The sequence below is a fragment of the Taudactylus pleione genome, unplaced genomic scaffold (genome assembly GCF_031769625.1).
Source record: "Taudactylus pleione unplaced genomic scaffold, aTauple2 ptg000013l, whole genome shotgun sequence".
Lineage (NCBI taxonomy): Eukaryota > Metazoa > Chordata > Amphibia > Anura > Myobatrachidae > Taudactylus > Taudactylus pleione.
This window is the reverse complement of record NW_028284416.1, coordinates 3,695,491-3,715,523: the sequence shown is the minus strand read 5'-3', so window position 1 is coordinate 3,715,523 and position 20,033 is coordinate 3,695,491. Positions and strand designations below refer to the sequence as shown.

Here is a 20,033-nt window from a genome sequence, read left to right as displayed (position 1 = left end):
CCAGGGACACACGCTGGCTATGTCTGGGCGCAAATCCAGTGTCCCGGGGATTAATCGCCGGCCAGGGGAGGCAGCCTTCCCTGTTTAACAGCCGGCTCCTCCCCGCTGCACAGCGCGCCTTTCCACTGTGGTCTGGTTGGGCAGAGGCAGCTCTACTCCTCCAGATACTCGCCCTCAGGGGTCTCTGGCAGCCATTTTCTCCTGGCTAAGTCACAGATCTTACAGGTGGTGCGGAGTCCGGCTCCCCCTACATACCTCTCCTCAAAGTGGTCAGCGTATGTAGCACTATAGCCTACCAGACACAGTCTGTGTAGTTGAATGGTAGTGCCATGTGTGCAGGTGTATTATTCTGCATTGTATGTGACTTTATGCTAGCGCTGTTGTCTATTTCTTTTTCTGTCAGCCATTTTACTTTCCCTGTGCTTTTTCTCACTGAGCTCTTACAGTCCAAGTGTTGTCAGGGTGTGTATTAAACCTCAGAGTTTATTTTTTTTTTTTCTGTGTGGTGGGTCACCTACAGCATACTCGCTATCCTCTACATTATGAGTGAGGATGAGGTGGAAAACTTGGCTCCTGACCTGCTGTCATGTAAAAGATGTGCTGCAGGGTTAGGTGTGGGAGACATAACCCCTCACGTACTGTGTGTGAGGTTATGCTCCTCCAGGTCCCTCTACGGTCTCAGCCACCTCCCAGGAGCCTCCTTGGGCGTGCTTTGCTCAAGCTCTAACGGCCATTGCGGGACATTTGGCAGTCCCTCCTGTGTTTAACCCGCTGGGGTTTCCACAGCAGCTGATTGGGCCCTCTCAGAGCCTGCTTCAGCAGACTGCACCCCTACAGGTTGTTCCTGAACCTCAGTGGGTGGATACTTTCACTACTGCGGTGCAGAAACGGAGGGATATGCTGCAGGGGGACACCTCCCTTAGACCCCAGGGTAGGTCGACTAAAAGACCATTGCTGTCACCTCAGTCTACTCAATACAATGGACGATGACATGACGTCTGATGATGGGGAGCTTCCTGATGATTCGGCCTCCTACCCCTCTGCACGAGGTGGAACCCAAGTGAAAAAAAAAATGTGTATTCCAGGTCCGATACGGGCAATGCGTACGGCCTTGGTCATAGAGGACGAACCTCCAGCCCCTAAGTCCAAACATACCTACTTCAAGGACATAAAGGTGACCGCTGCCATATTTCCTTTATCTGATCAGCTGGTAGACCACCTGGAAGTGGCATGAAAATCACCTGGTAAGCATTACCAGCCTCCAAAGAGTCTGGCTTATGCATATCCTTTTGCTGAGGAGTATTTTAGCAAATGGAAAACTTCCCAAGCGGTGGACGCTCATGTGATACGCTTGGTTAAAAGTGCGACTCTACCTATGTCATCCTTAAAAGGACACTACGGATAGTAAGGTGGAGATTTGTTTGAAATCCATATATTCTCTTTCAGGGGCAGCTTGCAGGCCGGCCATGGATATCTGCTGGGTAGCCAGGGCTATGGAGATCTAGGCAAACTCTTGAAGGGTTCTTGTCTTCAGATGCTACCAGAGAGCAAGTGAATCTAGTGGGCAACATCTGAGATTCAGCAACATATATTAACGAGGCGGCTCTGGATGTCAGCCTCTTGACTTCCATGATTTCGACTGCGGACATTGCAGCTCGCCGCACCCTGTGGCTACGCTCTTGGAGAGCAGATGCAGACTCCAAGAAGGGTTTAGAATGTTCACCTTATAACGGTAAGGTTCTGTTTGGTCCTGACTTCGACGAGATTGTGGATACGTTGGCAGCAGCTAACTCGGCGTGCCTGCCTTCTGCTCCCTCTGGGTCTCGGACCTTGTCCTTTCAGACCTATCGGCCCTAAGGTAAGCCTAAAGGTCAGTCCTTTCCTAGGTAGGTCAGTCTCCAAGAAGACTGCCAAGTCCAAGAAGCAAGTTTGGAGTGCGAGACGTCTGACTACCAAGTCTGATGACAAACCCTCAGCCTAACGGGATGGGCCTCCACTTGGGGGATCCCAGGATAGGAGGCAGACTTCTTCAGGTCGCCCAGTTCTGGTGTCAGACCACTTAGGTAATAGAAGTGATCTCTCACAGGTATGCCCTCTCCTTCCGAAGACCTCCCCATCAGTTTTTCTGCACAGGCCTTCAGTCGGACAAAGACAAGGCCTTACAAATCCAGAAAGCAATACAATCCTTGCTTCAAGCAGGAGTCATAGTACCTGTCCCGTTGGCCCAGAGGGGAACAGGTTATTACTCCAATCTCTTTTTGGTTCAAAAACAGAGCGGATGCCATTGGCCTATCCGCAATCTCACGTCACTGAACAAATTACTCAGGGTACCTCGGTTCAGGATGGAAACCCTACGCTTAATTATACTGGCTATGGAACCTGGGTATTTTATGATGTCACTGGATATTCGGGATGCATACCTGCATATTCCAATTACTTCGGCTCACTAATGTATTCCCAGGTTTGCGGTTCTGTTTCGGGTTCTACCGTTTGGCCTCTCTACTGCACCCCGGGTGTTTACCAAAATTATGGCAGTAATGGCAGCCCATCTGCGGCTGCAGGTGGTGTACCTGTTACCCTGCACTGTTGGCAGGGTCTCCAGAGATACTTAACCACCACCTACAGCTGACAATATCTGTGTTTCAGGAGCACGGGTGGTTGATCAATTGGAAGAAGTCCTCCTTGATTCCATCCCAAAGGATGCTCCATCTGGGAGCTCTGTTGGATTCACAACAGTATCAGATCTTTCTGACTGCGGAAAAGATCTCCACTTTGCAGATGCGAGTGCGCAGATGCCTCTACAGTTGCCAAGTGTCCATCCACTCAGCAATGCAGTTACTGGGATCCATGGTATAGACTTTCGACATTGTGGAACATGCCCAGTTTCATTCCTGGCCTCTACAGAGATTGATCCTCTCCAGGTGGGACGGATTACCCCATCGCATAAAAAGGCACAAACGATGGTGCTCTCTCAGGAGGTGCGTCTGTCTGTCTTAGTGGCTGTAGATGGGCCACCTCACCAGGGGGTGCCCCTTTTGGATTCTGGACTGTGTCCTCCAGACGACGGACGTCAGTCTCCAGGGTTGGGGTACAGTGACAGGTCCACACTCCTTTCAGGGGCGATGGACAGTAGAGGAGTCTGCCCTGCTAATCAAACATATTAGAACTACGGGCAGTCTTCAGGGCCCTGCAACAGACCAGACTCATACTGCACGGAAAGCCCGTGCAAGTTCAGACAACGCCAACACCATGACCGTGGCTTACATCAACTATCAAGGAGGAACTGGAAGTCAGGCGGCAATGACAGAGGTGTCATGCATTCCGACATGGGCGGAAGGTCATCTCCCAGCCATATCGGCGTTCTCAATTGGGAAGCGGACTTCCTCAGCAGTCGCGACGTGCATCCAGGGGAATGGTCTCTTCACCAAGAAGTGTTTCAGCTCCTAGTGGACAAGTGGGGCCTTAAAGACGTGGACCTCATGGCCTCCCAACACAATCACAAACTGCCAGTATACGGGTCCAGGACAAGAGATGCCAAGGCTATCTTGGTAGAAGCTATGTCAGTCAAGTGGTCCTTCCAGTTTGCGTACCTATTTCCTCCAATCTCCCTTGAGTGCTTCAGAAGTTCAAACAAGGAGGCACTGTCCTGCTGGTGGCTCCAGCGTGACCCAGACATCACTGGTACTCAGATCTTCAGAGTCTCTCCATCGCCACTACGTTGCTGTTGCCTCAACGTCCAGACCTGTTGTCTCAAAGGTCCTTGCCTTTACCCAGACCTGGGTCGTCAGACCTTAGAAGGGATGTCTCAAGAGTCATGCCGTCATAGACAAAGGGTTTTTCTGGCTCTGTGGTTAGCACCATGCTCAGAGCACGTAAACCAGCCTCTGCCAGGATTTACCACAGGGTGTGGTGTCGTCCCAAAGGTTACAATCCCCAGGTGTTTCGGATATCCAGAGTTTTGGCTTTCCTGCAGGCGGGTTTGGATCTTGGTCTCCACCTTGCCTCGCTGAAGGGTTCATGTATCTGCTCTTTCAGTGTGGTTCCAGCAAAGGATTGCTCCTCTTCCCGATATCCACACTTTCCTACAGGGTGTCCTTCGCATTCAGCCTCCCTTTGTCCCTCCTGTGGCACCTTGGAATTTGGCTGTTGTCCTTAGTGGATCTCAAATGGCTTACAGCCAATACGGTTTCTCTTCTGGCTATTGCTTCTGCCAGAAGTGTGTCAGACTTAGGGGGCTCTCTCTTGCCATTGCCCATTTCTAGTTTTTCACCAGGACAGTGCGGTGCTTCGGACTCGCCCTGGGTTCCTTCCCAAGGGGGTTTCTAGTTTCCACATTAATGAGGAAATTATTGTACGGGCCTTTAAATCTCCAGACCTCTCAGTAGATGAGGCCTCATTGGATGTGGTACGTGCCCTCAGTATTTATGTGGACCGTACCAGTTCCCTTCAGAAGCCAGACTCCTTGTTTGTCCTCTACGGATTCCACAAGACGGGATGGCCAGCCAATAAACAAACTTTGGCCAGTTGGATTCACTTGACGATCTCTGAGGCTTACACTCATGAGGGCCTTCCAATGCCACCCTCGGTTACTGCTCATTCTACTTGGTCTGGGGGTCCTTCGTGGGCAGCTCGCCGTGGCGCCTTGGCTTTTCAGACCTTTGTAAGGCGGCCACGTGGTCTTCTGTCCAGAGGTATTATGCATTTGATACCTTTGCCTCTCAGGATGCTTCCTTTGGGCGGCGGATTCTACTCTCTGCACAGGAGCGTCCCCACCCTTAAAGGGACTGCTCTTGGACATCCCCAAGGTCTCCCTGTGGAGCCTATGGACCCTGAAGAGGAAACAGCGATATGGTAAGAATTACCTTTGTTATCCCTTTCCTCAAAGTCCGCTGAGGCACCTGTGCTTCAGATGGGCTTCGCTCTGGTCACCGGATTTTCCGTCTCCTTCTGTGTGAGAATGTGATTGAGTGTTCCAGACTTTCTTCTCCCTCTTTTATCCGCCTTCGGCTTGCTACGAAACAGAGTTGCCTCTGGCCCGAGGTATAGAGGGAGACCCAAGTGCATCCTGGGAGAAAAATTTACTGCGTAAGGTGCCCAGATGACTCTTCAATCACCTATGCACCCAAGGTCTCCCTAAGGACCCTATGGACTTAGAGGAAAGAGATAACAAAGGTAAGTACTTACCATCTCTCTCACTTTTAAAGTTCTGCCACAAATCCGTGCCAATAGCTGAGACTGGTGGTTAGAGAAAAGACTGGTGCATAATCCCAGAACATTTATAGAACACAAAACAGTTTTTCAGTGCAGTGGTCCTACGGGGGACATTGCGAATGATATCATGCTGCAGAAGAACACGTCCATCCAGGGCCGAAACTAGGATATCTGTCACCCGATGCAAGGCAGCAATTTTGCGCCCTCTCCCTTACCGTACCTGGATTTGTCCTTGCTCCTCCACAAGGCAGTGCACTACTCAGACGTCCCTGGTATAGTGACTTAATTATTCCACACACCATAATGCCCATTACACATTATGCAACACACTGTAATGCCTATTACCAAAGTGCCACTTACATATTTGCCTAACACCGTTTTATACCCCACAGTAAGGCTTCTAATTACTTTAAAATTACCTGCTCGTTGCCAGGGGGTACCATGCTCGTTGCCATGGGGTTTATATGCTCGTTGCCAGGGGATTTCACGGGAGAAGATGCAGCTTTCAGCATCTTCTCCCGGCAACGCCAGCGTCCCCGGTGCCGGGAATGCTGTGTGCATTGCACTGGCCTAACAGACACTAGAGGTCTAGTAGAACCTCTAGCATCTGTCTCCTCCTAGGCGGCGGCCATTTTTGGATGGCCGTTTTCAGCAAAGTCCATGCGGCATGGAATTTGCAGAAAACGGCCATCCAAAAATGGGCGCTGCCAAGGAGACAGACACTAGAGGGCCAGTAAGGACCTCTAGCATTTGTCTCCTCATTGGCGGTGGCCGTTTTCTGAGTCTGCAGCCCCCAAGCCACCTCAAGTCAGCTTTTTTCACCCCCTGAAATCCGGCACCCAATGCACGTGCACCTCTAGCCCCCCCCCCCCCCCCCCTAGTTGCGGCCCTGCGTCCATCTCCCCTATCGGCAGCGACGGGGATCCAGCATGCGGCAAGTGCATACACACTTGCCGCACGTTAAGTCCCATCGCCAACGGTGTCATGCTGGGTACACATAGTCTAATGTGTACCCAGCTTAAACTGTACCTGCCGATCCAAGTAATACTAGAATTTGATAAAGACACTGAAATCAAAAAAATCTATGGTTTCATTTTTATTATTTTCAGATTTCAAACACAGTATAAAGAAACATTTCTACAAGATCAGCAGTACTGTATTTCTCGTTACACTAAAGCTGTATCTTACTGGTCTTTTAGCCCTCGGGTAACTGGCATGGTCTGTGTGGGCAAGGCAAGAATGCACTCTCCATGCAGCTTGCGTTAAAAGTTAAGAGCACTGTACTCTCCAGCTCATCTCTCGACGGCCAATAACCCTTCCTCCGGCAGAAGCTTTCGGTCCGGAGGAAGGGTTAAAGCAAAACGTGTGCACTACTACTACTGACGATATGGAGCAGAGGATGTATCGGAAAGGCCAGTGCTTCTAGGACCGAAGCACTGATGAGACTGGGCAAGTTTAGGGTGAGAGGACCAGGCTTGAAAGTGAGCACCATTACAGGTGTTGGGAGTGTGGGGAGAAGGGAGGGTGCAGGTACGGTGATCTAGGTGTTAGAAATAGTAATATCACGGAAAATGCTCACTAAACCCACACAATACCAGACGGGTGATAGGATAAATTACAATGAGGTTCGTGCACCCCCTTTGCCATGGTCCCTTCGCTGGATCGAAAGGGTTAATATCTAGCAGTAGAACAGTCGTCCCATATCTTTAACTCCTCCCCGTAAATCCTGTGCCCCCATTCCAATCTGCTCCAGGATCCCAACCCTCCCCCCGATACGCATCGCTGGTGGAGATGCGGCGGTGCTCAGCGCATGGTGTAACGCACGTACGGGACCTCCACGTCTTCTCCCAGGTCGTCATTGCAGCACAGCTCGAACACCAGAGCTTTGACGTGTTTCCCAATCTTCTTCTTGGACACTTTCGTCACAATTTCGGTCATCCTGCAGGACAGGTGGGAGCGCATTACAAGATTATCCATAACGTTTATAAAACATTGCCCCGCCATGGATTAGAGAGAGAACAGGAAAATTAATCGGATAAAACAGTCGGCTCTACAACTGTATTGAAGCCCGCTGTGCCACTCTTAATAAGCTGGGAGATAGTTAAATAGTCAACATATATGCTGGCGACAGTGTATAGCCGACACTGTAGTAATCTTCTATAAAAGCATTTTTACCAGTGTCAACAATGTAACTATAATCCTGATGCTTTACCATTACAATTAAAGTTATAATGCATATTATAACATTACCGCGACGGCCTTGTCCAGTCGACATTATGTTATCAACAGCGTGTCAACCGATCATACCGAACCCTAAATATCAGCTTGCAACCTTCATTTAAGGCTTAGTACAGACCAGTTTTCAAAAGAGACTATACAACGCACCTAGTTGCATCAGCCGTCATAAATGTTGCTATAAACATAATGTTGTACACAGTTATGCTAGGCATAAATCATACAGTTATCTGAGCAATCGGCGGATCGCCCAGATAATTGTACTCTGTATTCCTGCGACCAAACTCAAAATATCGATCAGTCGGACATGCCGAATCAACCAGCATGTCCATCCGATGAGACAGCCGCATCTTGCCATGTGCGCCCTGCCGCAATCAAACGACAGCAGTTTCCCTTTAATTCACAGGGAAGGAAGCCAGATCGTGTGCGATCATACAATGTAACATATCGCTCTTCGCTTTAGCGGACTGAGAACATGAAAGCAAAATGTCTGACCAGATGCTATTAAACAAATGCCTTTTTGGGTTTGTTTTTTTTAGCACAATTATCCCACTTGTATTAGAGCCCCCCCAATTATGTCTGTAAGCGTTTATTGCCGACTGATCATCGTGAAGGCCTCTATGGCTAACTAAATCACTTCGGCTGTGGGATGGAGACGTTAGGCCCAGAGTATTGCAGCGTATAGATATTGTACAAGTGCACAATATCTATACGCAATATCTTGTGCACCAGGCTTTTGTAGGTATGAAGCGCAGAACGCTAGATACATCATTGGACAGGAAGGAAAGATACGTACGGAAGCTCAAGGCGTTCCTTCAGCTTGGCAGCTTGCATGAAGAAAGAGTACAGCATAGAAACTCCTTGAGACAACATTGTGATCTCCAGCTTATGTTCATTCTGCAGACGGGACAGACACAAATGGTTTAGACATCAACCTGTTCATCCAATGAATTACTGTGCATTGCACATCATTATGTGACTGGACAGAACAGGGAGGAAAAGATAAAAAAAATATATATATATAAGTGATTCTAGGATAGACACATTATCTTCTACAGAGAAGACCTATTCTTCTCCAAGCTTTACTGCCTCAAACGCTCAGGAGAACCAAGACAGGTGTATCGCTCACCTTGAAGTAGTCCAAGAACTGCCTTAGCGTCATCTCGCTACCGTTGTCTTGGACGCCTTTCACCTCAAACCGGTCCCACAGCGTCCATTCATTTTCATAGTACTATTGGGAAGATGAGGAAGGGTCCTTTACTGGAGGTATGTAGGAGGGAGAATAGCGGAGCCAGCCATATAACCGGACCACTCACCTTGTGTTTCGGGGCTGCAATGGGCTCAGAGAAGCCGAAGAACGGGAGGGCCAGGTTCATGAAACCATTCTTGAAGGATTCCAGCTTCTTGTGTCCCTGGACAATCTTAAAGAGCTCCAGACACACCAGTCCCACCACAGCAGCTGTGGTTGTTGCTATGGCCGGGATGATCTTTCCAGCTATTAACTTGCTCTGCAAATCAAGGAGGAGGTCAGAATGAAACGAGATCCACCAGCCATGAAATAATCTCACAAGCAGAGCATTACATTGCAATGCAGGCCAGATATCAAACTACGGCAGCCTCTCAGCACCCAGCCAACTGTTACTCCAAGATGCTCTCTGAACACGAAGATAGTCAACCAAACTAACAAAGTTTCCCCCCTCTACACCAGTCTATTAACAATGCTTTTTACATTAAATTACAAAATCCCCCTTCTCACCGCAAACACTCTAATGTTACTTTGACCGACCGTACTGGCTCTACTATAAAACATACTCCTAACAAGAACTGGACCTTTAAACTACTGTATCAAACAATCAAACTACAGTGCCGCCTGACCAACTACGAAAGTAAAATGAAACGCCATCAGAATGTCTTCTAGCCAATTCCTAAGCTAGTTATTCTGGAAATTGGGGGTCATAATGGTGTTGGTAGTAGACTATTGCCTGATCATTTTACCACCCATCGTATCAGCCACTTACTTACCTTGTGACGGTCTGCTGGTGGGATGTCGTAGTTCTCAGCTCGCAGGTTAGAAGCAGCCACAATAAAGTCCATGTGAAAATTGGAATCATCGTCCTGTGACAGACAACAGTAAGTATGGGAGCGAAACTCCTGGTGTTTAACAGGAAAAGAAAAAAGAAATAAATAATAAAAATGTGATAATAGATTTGTTACCTTTTCAAAGTCGATAGGAAACATTTTGAATCCGCCCAGACTGTCTACTGTGGGGAGACCCTGTTTCAGTTCCTCCAGACGACTGTCATCTAGAATATTTGCAAAATATTATTGGTTTTCAGTTTCTATCACCCCCCCCCCCCCCCCCGCATTGTAAATTGCCACAACCGCCAGGCCCTACAAAGAACACAGGTAATATATGTACCAAGGGAGGCGTGTGCATTCTGCATCTCCTGATCTGACACGTGGATTTTGACTCCAGATTTGGGGGTAAATTCTGCCACTTTGATAGTTTTGAGAATTTCTAACAGAACCGCTCTGTCTGTGGTTACAGGAATACCGTAGGATTGTGCAAAGAGGTTAGCAGCTGCCATAATGTAGTCCATGTGCAAGGTCTGTGAAGGAGGAGGAGGACACAGTATCCAATCAATTCACTTCCCAGCAGCCCGGAGTAACCACCCGGACACAACCCAACCCAGACCACTCCTCAGCACTACTTACTACGTTGCCACTAAAATTCAACGGGTGAGGACATCTTTTGGGGCCTGACCAGAAAGGAGCACCAGAAGAGGTCAGCTAAAAGAAAACAAAAAGACAACTTTAGTAATTTACAGAGAACATAGGATGCCACATTTATAGCAATCCAGGGACGATGACACCAGAAAGCCTCATCTGTCCCAGCTTAGGGCCTACTGACCTGGTCCGGGGGAAAGTTGTGCAGCAACTGGCGGATGTTGTTGGAGTACTGAGTGTGCCAATGACTGCTGGCCCAGGACACACAGTCTTTCCAGCTCTTGGGCCGTTCAGTTATTAGACTTTTGTACACGGCTTCAATGACCTCCAGAGGCTGAGATCCAGGCAACTTTAATGTCCTCTCCATGAACTTTGGGTCTCTGGATGAACAAAGGTGAACTTAATGAAGCACACGTGTACATCTATTTAGAGCACCCCTTTACAGTATTTCCTTAGGTGAACTGTTATTATAAATGCAAAAATATGAGATATGGTAAGAACTTACCCTTGTTATCTCTATTTCTACGAAGTCCATAGGGTTCCACAGGATACCTTGGGGTATAGGTGTGACGTCAGTCGCAGGGCACCAAAGAGTTAAGCTTTCAGCCTCCCAGGATGCACTAGGTCCCCCTCCTATACCCCGCCCCCGAGCCAAGGCACCTCAGTTAGTTACCAAGCCATAGGCCGGAGGAGGAGAAGGAAGAGAGAGAACAAAGATCTGGACACATACAAGAATCACATTCTCACCAGAGGGAGACGGAAAACCGGTGACCAGAGCAAAGCCCATCTGCAGCACAGGTGCGACAGGGCGGGAGTCCTGTGGAACCCTATGGACTTCGTAGAAATAGAGATAACAAGGGTAAGTTCTTACCATATCTCATATTTTCTACTTCAGGGTCCATAGGGTATCCACAGGATACCTTGGGGATGTCCCAAAGCAGTATCCTTTAAGGGTGGGGACGCTCCTGTGCAGAAAGGAGAATCCGCCGCCCGAAGGAAGCATCCTGAGAGGCGAAGGTGTCAAACCTGTAATACCTCACGAAGGTATGGACAGAAGACCACGTAGCAGCCTTGCAGATCTGAACTGCCGAGGCACCACGTCGAGCTGCCCACGAAGGACCCACAGACCTAGTGGAATGAGCCTTCAGAGAAGGCGGGACCGGTAGGCCTTCATGAAGATAAGCTTCAGAAATAGCCATACGGATCCAGGCTGCCAAAGTTTGCTTTGAAGCAGGCCAACCCTTTTTACGGAAGCCAAAGAGGACAAACAAAGCGTCCGACTTCCTAAACGAAGAAGTGCGGTCAACATAAGTCCTTAAGGCCCGCACAACATCCAAAGAGGCCTCACCCACGGAAAGACCCGGTGAGTTAAAGGCCGGAACAACTATTTCCTCGTTAATATGAAACTGGGAAATAACTTTGGGAAGAAACTCGGGCCGAGTGCGGAGCACTGCCCTGTTCCCATAAAAAACCAAGAAAGGGGGTCTACAAGAAAGAGCCCCTAACTCAGAAACACGTCTGGCCGAAGCAATGGCCAGAAGGAAAACAGTCTTAGCTGTTAGCCATTTAAGATCCACTGAGCCCAGTGGTTCAAACGGCGGTCCTTGGAGAGCCCTCAGGACCACAGCCAAATCCCAAGGCGCCACAGATGGAACAAAGGGCGGCTGAATGCGGAGAACACCCTGCATAAAGGTGCGCACATCCGGGATTGTAGCAATCCTACGGTGAAACCAGACAGATAGGGCCGAAACCTGTACCTTCAAAGAAGCAAGGCGAAGCCCATGATCTAGTCCCGCTTGCAGGAAGGCGAGAATCCGAGACAGACGAAACTCCCGCGGTGCATAACCTCTCGGTCGACACCACTGGAAGAACGTATGCCACACGCGATGGTATATCCTCGCGGAAGACGGTTTCCGAGCTCGTAACATGGTACGCACCACAGAGCTGGAAAACCCCCGGGACCTCAGCATGGCCGTCTCAACAGCCACGCCGTCAAAGACAGCCGAGTTAGGTCCGGGTGAAGGCAAGGACCCTGAGACAGAAGGTCCGGTCGTAGCGGCAACCGCAGAGGAATGTCCACGGACAGACCCTGAAGGTCTGAGAACCAGTGCCGTCTGGGCCACGCGGGAGCTATCAACAGGAGCGTCCCTCCTTCCTGTTTGAATTTCCGGATTACCCGTGGAAGAAGGGAGACCGGAGGGAACAGGTATGCGAACCGGAACGTCCACCGGACGGACAGAGCATCCACCAGAGACGCCCCTTCGTCTCTTGTGCGAGACCCGTACACCGGCAACTTGTTGTTGTGCCGGGACGCCATGAGGTCGATTTCTGGAAGACCCCACCTGTCCACCAGTAGTTGAAAAACGTCCGGGTGCAGGGACCATTCCCCCGGATGAACGTCCTGGCGACTTAGAAAGTCCGCCTCCCAATTGAGCACTCCCGGGATGAAAACCGCTGATATGGCCAGAAGATTGCGCTCCGCCCAAACCAGGATCCGAGAGACCTCTACGAGAGCCGCCCGACTGCGAGTTCCTCCTTGCCTGTTTATGTAGGCCACGGTGGTAGCGTTGTCCGACTGGACCTGCACCGGGCGACCCTGGAGAAACCGCTGTGCCTGCTGGAGAGCATTGAAGACCGCACGGAGTTCCAAGATATTTATTGGAAGCTCCGCTTCTGTCGGCGTCCACCTGCCCTGGAACAAGTGTGGACCCGAAACTGCTCCCCAGCCCCGAAGACTGGCGTCCGTTGTCAACAGGACCCAATTTGGAACCCAGAACGGACGTCCCTTGTTGAGGTGGGTCGTCTGTAACCACCACGTAAGGGACAGGCGAACCTCCTGGGTGAGCACAATCGTCTGGGACTTCAGAGACTGAGTCAGCCCGTTCCACTTGGACAGGATCAGGTGCTGCAGAGGTCTGGAGTGAAACTGGGCGTATTCCACCATGTCGAACACCGACACCATGGAGCCCAGTAACCTCATCGCCGAGTGTAAGGACACCCGGCGGCTGTGCAGACAACTGCGCACCCTTGACTGTAAAGCAGAGATCTTGTCCTCCGTCACGAAGATCCTTTGCTGTCCCGAGTCCAATAAGGCTCCAAGATGCAGAATCCTCCGAGACGGGATTAGAGTGGACTTCTGCCAGTTGATTAGCCAGCCGTGCCGTTGCAGCAGTGCAATGGTCAGGTCCAAGTGGCGTAACAGGAGCTCTGGAGATCCTGCCACCAATAACAGGTCGTCCAAATACGGCAACATGCGGACTCCCTGCAGCCGCAGAGAAGCCGCCATGACCGCCATCACCTTGGTGAAAACACGTGGTGCTGTTGCCAGGCCAAAAGGTAACGCCCGAAACTGGAAGTGGTCGCTGCTGATTGCAAACCTGAGGAACTGTTGATGGCGCCAAAGAATAGGGACATGCAGGTAAGCGTCCTGTATGTCCAATGACACCAAGTAGTCCCCAGGTTCCAGCGCCAGAATGATGGACCGTAGGGTCTCCATCCGAAACTTCGGGACCCGCAAAGACTTGTTGAGTGCTTTGAGGTTGAGAATCGGACGATATGACCCATTGGGTTTCTGTACCAAAAATAGATTTGAATAGAAACCCTGGCCCCTCTGGGAGAATGGAACCGCCACTATAACTCCAGCCTGGAGCATAGTGTGCAATACCTTCCGCAGCTCCGTAGCCTTGTTCCGGTCTGATGGGAGACCCGTGGTGAAGAAGCGAGCCGGGGGTCTGTGCCGGAAGGAGAGGGCGTATCCGTGGGAAACCACCTCCAGAACCCAAGTGTCTGTCGTAGTAGTCGACCAACACTGGGCGAACTGTAGCAGGCGGCCTCCCACCCTGGGATCCCCCAAAGGGAGGCCCGGACCGTCAGGCCGCAGGCTTGTCATCTGGCTTGGGGGCCGGACGTCTGGTACTCCATGCCTGCTTCCGGGGCTTGACCGATTTCTTAGGGCCAGCCTGTCGAGGAAACGACTGTGGTTTGGGCCTGCCCTGGGCCCTAGATGACCGAAAGGACGATGGTCCCGAACCAGAAGGAGCAGCGGCCGACGGGAGACAGGCAGATTTGGCTGCCGCCAGCGTGGCCACAATCTTATCCAGATCCGGACCGAAGAGAACTTCTCCGGTAAACGGCAACGCTTCCAGACCTTTCTTGGAATCTGCGTCCGCCTTCCAGGATCGCAGCCACAAGGTGCGACGAGCAGCTACCGCTGCTGAAGAAATTCTAGACACCAGAGTACTAATGTCTAGAGCCGCCTCGTTGATGTAGGTGGCCGAATCACGGAGATTGCCAATCAACTCCGCCTGATCGGCCGGACAGTCGGATTCAAAAGAAGCCTCTAATGAATCCGCCCAGCGCTCCATCGCTCTGGCAACCCAGCAAATGGCCATAGCCGGCCGTGCTGCCCCCCCTGCAAGGGAATAAGCGGACTTCAGGCAGATTTCTACCTTGCGGTCCGTAGCATCCTTAAGGGAGGACATGGATGGCATCGGCAATGTGGCACTACGGACAAGACGGGTCACGTGAGAATCCACCTGTGGAGGGGATTCCCACTTCGCAAAATAATTATCCGCGAACGGATAAGCCACCGCCAGGCGTCTCTGCGGCTGGTATCTTTTGCCAGGTTGTTTCCACGCCTCCTCTAAATGGTCCACCAACTGACCCGAAAGAGGAAAGACTGTGGCATCGCCCTTCACATCTTTGAAAAAGGCATACTTAGATTTAGCCGCTGGGGGAACTTCGTCCTCAATCACCAAGGCTGTGCGGACCGCCCGAATAAGTCCAGGAATATATACTTTGGACTTAGCATCAGCGTCCTTAGTATGGAGAGGTTCCTGATCGTAAGGATCTAGAATCTCCCCATCATCAGACGTCCCTTCGTCATCCTCATAAGGAGCGGACAGAGACGCCACCGGCCTTTTATGAGACCGCATCACAGACTCCCCTTGCAACACATCCGACAAGTGCTGTACAGAACTCGTCAGGGAGTTAACCCACGCTGGCTCCTGAGAACCCGGGAGCGGGGAAATAGGGAGACTGTGGGGTACCACCAATTGTCGTGGGAACCCCTGCATGGGTGACGACACCACAGACTGCTGGGACAAACCCATCGGAGTAAACGCGGGCTGCGGAGCTAACTGGCCCACTAAAGCTGTTAACGCCTGAGCGAAACAAGCCCAGGGCGGCTCCTGTACCGGTGCTGTAACCGTAATAGGCCGCGCCATGGACAAACACTGCCGGCAAAGGCCCTCCGCGCTACCCTCCCCCTCCGCTAACGGTACTTTGCACGTGGTACACTGTAGCCGGAGGGTAAAATCACTTTCAGACATGATGGCACCACGTATGTGACCTCTCTCACCAATTAAGTATTAAATAGGCGAGAGACCACCCTGCAGCACCGCACCGCAAGGGCTTTAGCAGAAAGAACAGGGACAGTAATAAAGCTGACAGTTTAGAGAAGAAAAGATTACAGGCAGCAGCGCTAGCACAGTCACATACAATGCAGAAAAATAACAATTCCTGCACTAACAGCGCTGATCACTCAACTACACAGACACAGGGCCTGGTAGGACACAGCGCTGCATACACAGACCTGACCACAGCGGAGGAGAGGTATGCGGGGGGACCCAGACCACGATGCTTCCTTCCAGCGCTTCCAGCAGCGTTCACCATGCGTTCTGGAGAAGATGGCCGCCGAGGAGCAGAGAGGAGGCTGGCCTGGGGGAGGAGCGCTGCCACAGGACCAGTCGGCAGCATGCAGAGAGGGCTGTGTGCAGCGGGGGAGGCGCCGGCTGTGAGACAGGGAAGGCGCGCTCCCCTGGCATGCATTTAACCCCTGGGACGCCGCAGCGCTACCGCTCTGCTGCGGTCCGCTGTCCCAGGGGGTAGTGGAAGCGCAGGTTGGTCGCCTGGCTCCACGCTGCAGCCAGTCCCCAGGGAGCCCCCTGCCTGGGGACTTAGGACCATGTGATCAGCGGGGACCCACCGCGGGACCCCGCTGCTTACCTCTGTCCCCCTTGAATCCGGCCATGGTCCGGAGCATCTGGGGTCACCGCTAGCTGTGACCCCAGACGCCCACCAGCATCCCCGGATCAGTACCGGCGTTCTGGTACCGGCGGGGTGTAGGGAAGACAGCATGGACGTCAGGACTGACTGTCCATGCTGTTCATCCAGTTGTGCAGCCACAGCTGCATGAAGAATAAGCTTCAGGGGCTCTTCTAGCCCCCACTCCAACAGGTGCACCCGACTCCGGCCGGGCACCAAACTAAACTGAGGTGCCTTGGCTCGGGGGCGGGGTATAGGAGGGGGACCTAGTGCATCCTGGGAGGCTGAAAGCTTAACTCTTTGGTGCCCTGCGACTGACGTCACACCTATACCCCAAGGTATCCTGTGGATACCCTATGGACCCTGAAGTAGAAACACTTCGATATAGTGAACTGGTTCAGCACCAGTCATGGCGTGGCCAACATTTGTATTCGTGAGGCACAAGTCCTCATGCTGGAAGATACTATGGAGCAGATCTGTTGGGGAGGCGCGAGGATCGTGTCTCAGAGATGAGACACGCAAGATTGCAATACAAAGCTTGTGTCACACCATCCACGCAAAAGCCCAACTGCTCTATCAGGACAAGCGCCAGAGAATTGCATAAACCAATAAAGGGCCATTGGTCACTCACGTTAAATACTGATTGACGTTCTCGGCTGGTTGCTTAAAGAGGCCTTCAAATTCATCCCGAGCCCACTGCAGATAAGAGACAGAGAAGTTTGGTTAATTTCAAATATTGGCCATATTCAGCTGAACTGTAAACGAATGAATCAGGAATCTTCACACCCCATGTTCCACCATACACAGCTTATGCCCCCCCTTTATCATATCACCCCACCTGTAATGTGTGCTCGATGGCGTTGGGGAAGTTTTTCAGGGTACAGATGGGTATAGACTTCTCTGGAGGGTCCTGGCTGGAGCTGTAGGACTCTGTGAGGAAAGGTATGACGACTTGTACATTCCCTTTAGTTCCCAATGTTCCAGACTCCAGAAGTGGCTTACGGTAGTACACACAGCGGCGGTCCATATACATCCCTGAGGAAACAAAAATCGAAGAATAAGCAGAATATCACAGTATTTCCTATTAACGTCTTAGAAAGTGTACAAGTCTCCTACTCAAAAAAGGAAACGGCCGTTTCATTGGCTAACCCGTTATTCATGAAAAAGCAGGATGTCTTCCTCACCCTATTGAAGAACACTGGAGAAGTTGGGGTATAGCATTAGATCCAGGCTCAGTAAGTCTCCTTGCAGACAGTAAGGCCCCACTTAGGACTAAAATGGCAGAGAGGCTGACCTCGATATCTTAGGACTGGACCTTGGAGTTCTTGATGGGCTCCAACACTGTGCAGAAGTGTGCTAGAGGCGGTAGCCATTTTAGCTCAAGCATTACCATTCTGCACCATGTCTCCCAATAGGTTTTGGGTGATCATTCCTATTTAGTTCCCTCAGATTTACAATGCTCAGTGGGTTGTCTTTCCGATTGCTCAGGTTCATTTTTATATATATTTTTCATATGCTTATGTCCTGCGGCTGTTTGCCGAGTTCTGTCATGTTGGACAGGAGAGCCAAGGCAGGAAGGGGTAACTCCTATAAAAACATAGTTTTAACTTCTTCAAAACGGCCATTATATTGTGCCTGTGCTAGAATGAGGAGCAAGTGTGGCCTGTGCTGGGGAGTACTGAATCCAAAGTGGTGGAACAAGCCTAGGCCAAGTCCGTGGTCAACTCCCAGGAGCTACACACCAGCTGAACAAGTCATGAGGTCCGGTTGCCCCAAATTTGGCCGAGCAGGATCTCTTGGGTTCCGTGGCAGCCGCTTGGAGAGGAACTGGCTTGTGTGGGAGGGTTTTACCTCATCAGTGCAAGAGTCGATAAATGCGACGATATGTGTCCAGCTACATGGTGCGCAAGCGTAGATCCCTCCCTCCACCGCGAGGTTGTCCAACTCCTCTAACATTCTCATCCCTAGTGTAGCGTTCCTGAAGGAAGGTGCGGATTGGATGTTGGAAAGCCTACTTAAAGCAAGTTTTGTAGCAGCTAGGTCCTCTCTTAGGCCAAGGATGGCCACCAAGTGGGCGATTGCAGCAGTAGACTGGTTGAGCTTTCAGGCGTCTTACAGTCCAATAGATCATAATCAGGTTATCTTGGTGTAACATTCTCAGGACACCTTAGAGTACACGGATGATGCAGCACTGGATGCCATCACGAGGAGAAAATTTTATCATCGGCAGTATTTGGCATGCCGGACTCTGGCTCAAGTACTGACAAGCAGACATGTAGTCTAAGGCGTCTCCTGGTCCTATAGGATGCTCAGTAGAGGGGTTTGGCTGGCCTCCAGGATCCATTGCTAGGTGGATTACCTCGACCATCTTCCAGGCTTACAGTGTGGCAGAGCAGTAAATCAAGACACATTTTACCAAATCACGGCCATCACCTGGTCATCTGTTCATACATTCACCAGATTCTACAGGTTCCATGTATTTGCCTTCAGGGATACCAGCCTTGGAAGAAAAGTGTTTCCATTGAGCGTACCCACCCAGAGGGAAGCAACTTCGGGACGTACAGCACCTCCAGTGTTCCCAATAGGATGAGGAAGAAAAATTCTCATTATTCTATTAAATCCTTCTTGGAGTTCATTGGTGGACACTGGGCATCCAACCCTTCCTGCTCTTGTTCTCCTTTGGCTCCTCCTTCTTCCCTCTCTACCCTGTTCTTTGGGGCTTAGTCAACCATAACGAATGTCCTTACATAGGTGTATAGTGAGGCGGGTGCTACACACAAGCTTCAGACTTAAAATGCCTTCTCTCCCGGATCCCCGACATCTTTAGTGTCCCCGAATGGACTCAAGTAAAAAGAATTTAATGTAATATATAAAAATATTTTTTTAATGCCAGCAGAGAACTGCAGCATTGATGTACTCCCCGACACCTGGGCGAGCTTTCTAACCAGAGGCTCTTCTACCCGCCTACTAAAGAGGGTCCCTCTGGATCCATACACAAACTAGCAACGGTGGGCGCCAATCTAATGATTTTATCAATATTTAATTACCAGTCTTCAGGGACGTCCAATGAACATCGTAAATATAGTTGCAACTCAATTAGTAACTACCCACATAGGCATTTAAAAAAAAATAAAATGAAAAATAATTGGTTATTGCTTGGTCTACTCACTGGCATCCACATTGTCAAGTGCGTTGGCGACACCGTCCAAAGCCTCAAAGAAGTCGTCATCGTAGACCTTCTCAGTATCTGTGCCCACGCGATTCTGGTGCCCAGTGACGTTCAAGTGAGGGTTCATCTGCTTAACAGCTGCTGCCGCGGTTTCAGATTTCATTTTCTGATGTTAGAGGGGAAATTACTTACAATTCAAATCCACCAGCGCGGACATGTTGCCTTCTACAGGTCGTTTAAAAATAATTGTTTTCTACATATGCAAGTGGCTAGTTGGCAGGACACGCTTGTTGAAGACACTAGGTGAAGGGTGGAACCCTCCGCGTGGCCAGCACCTGAATAGATGAAAGGGGCCTTTGCTTCGCACTCACCGTGACGTCCCATGGTCTGAAGAGGAACTGTCTGTTCAAGTTGGACTTCTCTATAGTGTCCATGTCTGTCACAGTGATCTCTCCTCCTTCTCCAGCGCCAAGGCCAATCATGGCAAAGTTTTTCAGCAGCTCACAACCGATGGCACCGGCGCCAACCTGCGCAGGGATTATAACATATGGATATTGATTTACATTGAGCGCAGCACACTTACAGCCATCACCTGCCTTGCACGGAATCGGTATGATTTACCGGTATGAATCCCGACAGCGACTGA

At 50.6% G+C, this 20,033-nt stretch overlaps 1 protein-coding gene across 2 annotated transcripts in view; it reads right to left on the bottom strand.

Moving 5' to 3' along the window:
• Positions 1-6,294: 6,294 nt before the first annotated feature.
• The window catches only part of UBA1 (ubiquitin like modifier activating enzyme 1), a 31,938-nt gene continuing 18,199 nt past the window's right edge, over positions 6,295-20,033 (bottom strand). For both annotated transcript variants that reach the window (XM_088470311.1, XM_088470302.1), the window contains exons 14-26: positions 19,759-19,914; positions 19,388-19,553; positions 17,057-17,253; positions 16,850-16,914; positions 10,358-10,553; positions 10,162-10,236; positions 9,866-10,055; positions 9,661-9,749; positions 9,469-9,561; positions 8,763-8,954; positions 8,576-8,677; positions 8,243-8,343; positions 6,295-7,150 (exon numbers count right to left, since the gene is read on the bottom strand). In XM_088470311.1, coding sequence (XP_088326437.1) covers positions 7,015-7,150; positions 8,243-8,343; positions 8,576-8,677; positions 8,763-8,954; positions 9,469-9,561; positions 9,661-9,749; positions 9,866-10,055; positions 10,162-10,236; positions 10,358-10,553; positions 16,850-16,914; positions 17,057-17,253; positions 19,388-19,553; positions 19,759-19,914 — 1,758 coding nt within the window. In that variant the 3' untranslated portion in view covers positions 6,295-7,014. The remainder of the gene's footprint in view (positions 7,151-8,242; positions 8,344-8,575; positions 8,678-8,762; positions 8,955-9,468; positions 9,562-9,660; positions 9,750-9,865; positions 10,056-10,161; positions 10,237-10,357; positions 10,554-16,849; positions 16,915-17,056; positions 17,254-19,387; positions 19,554-19,758; positions 19,915-20,033) is intronic.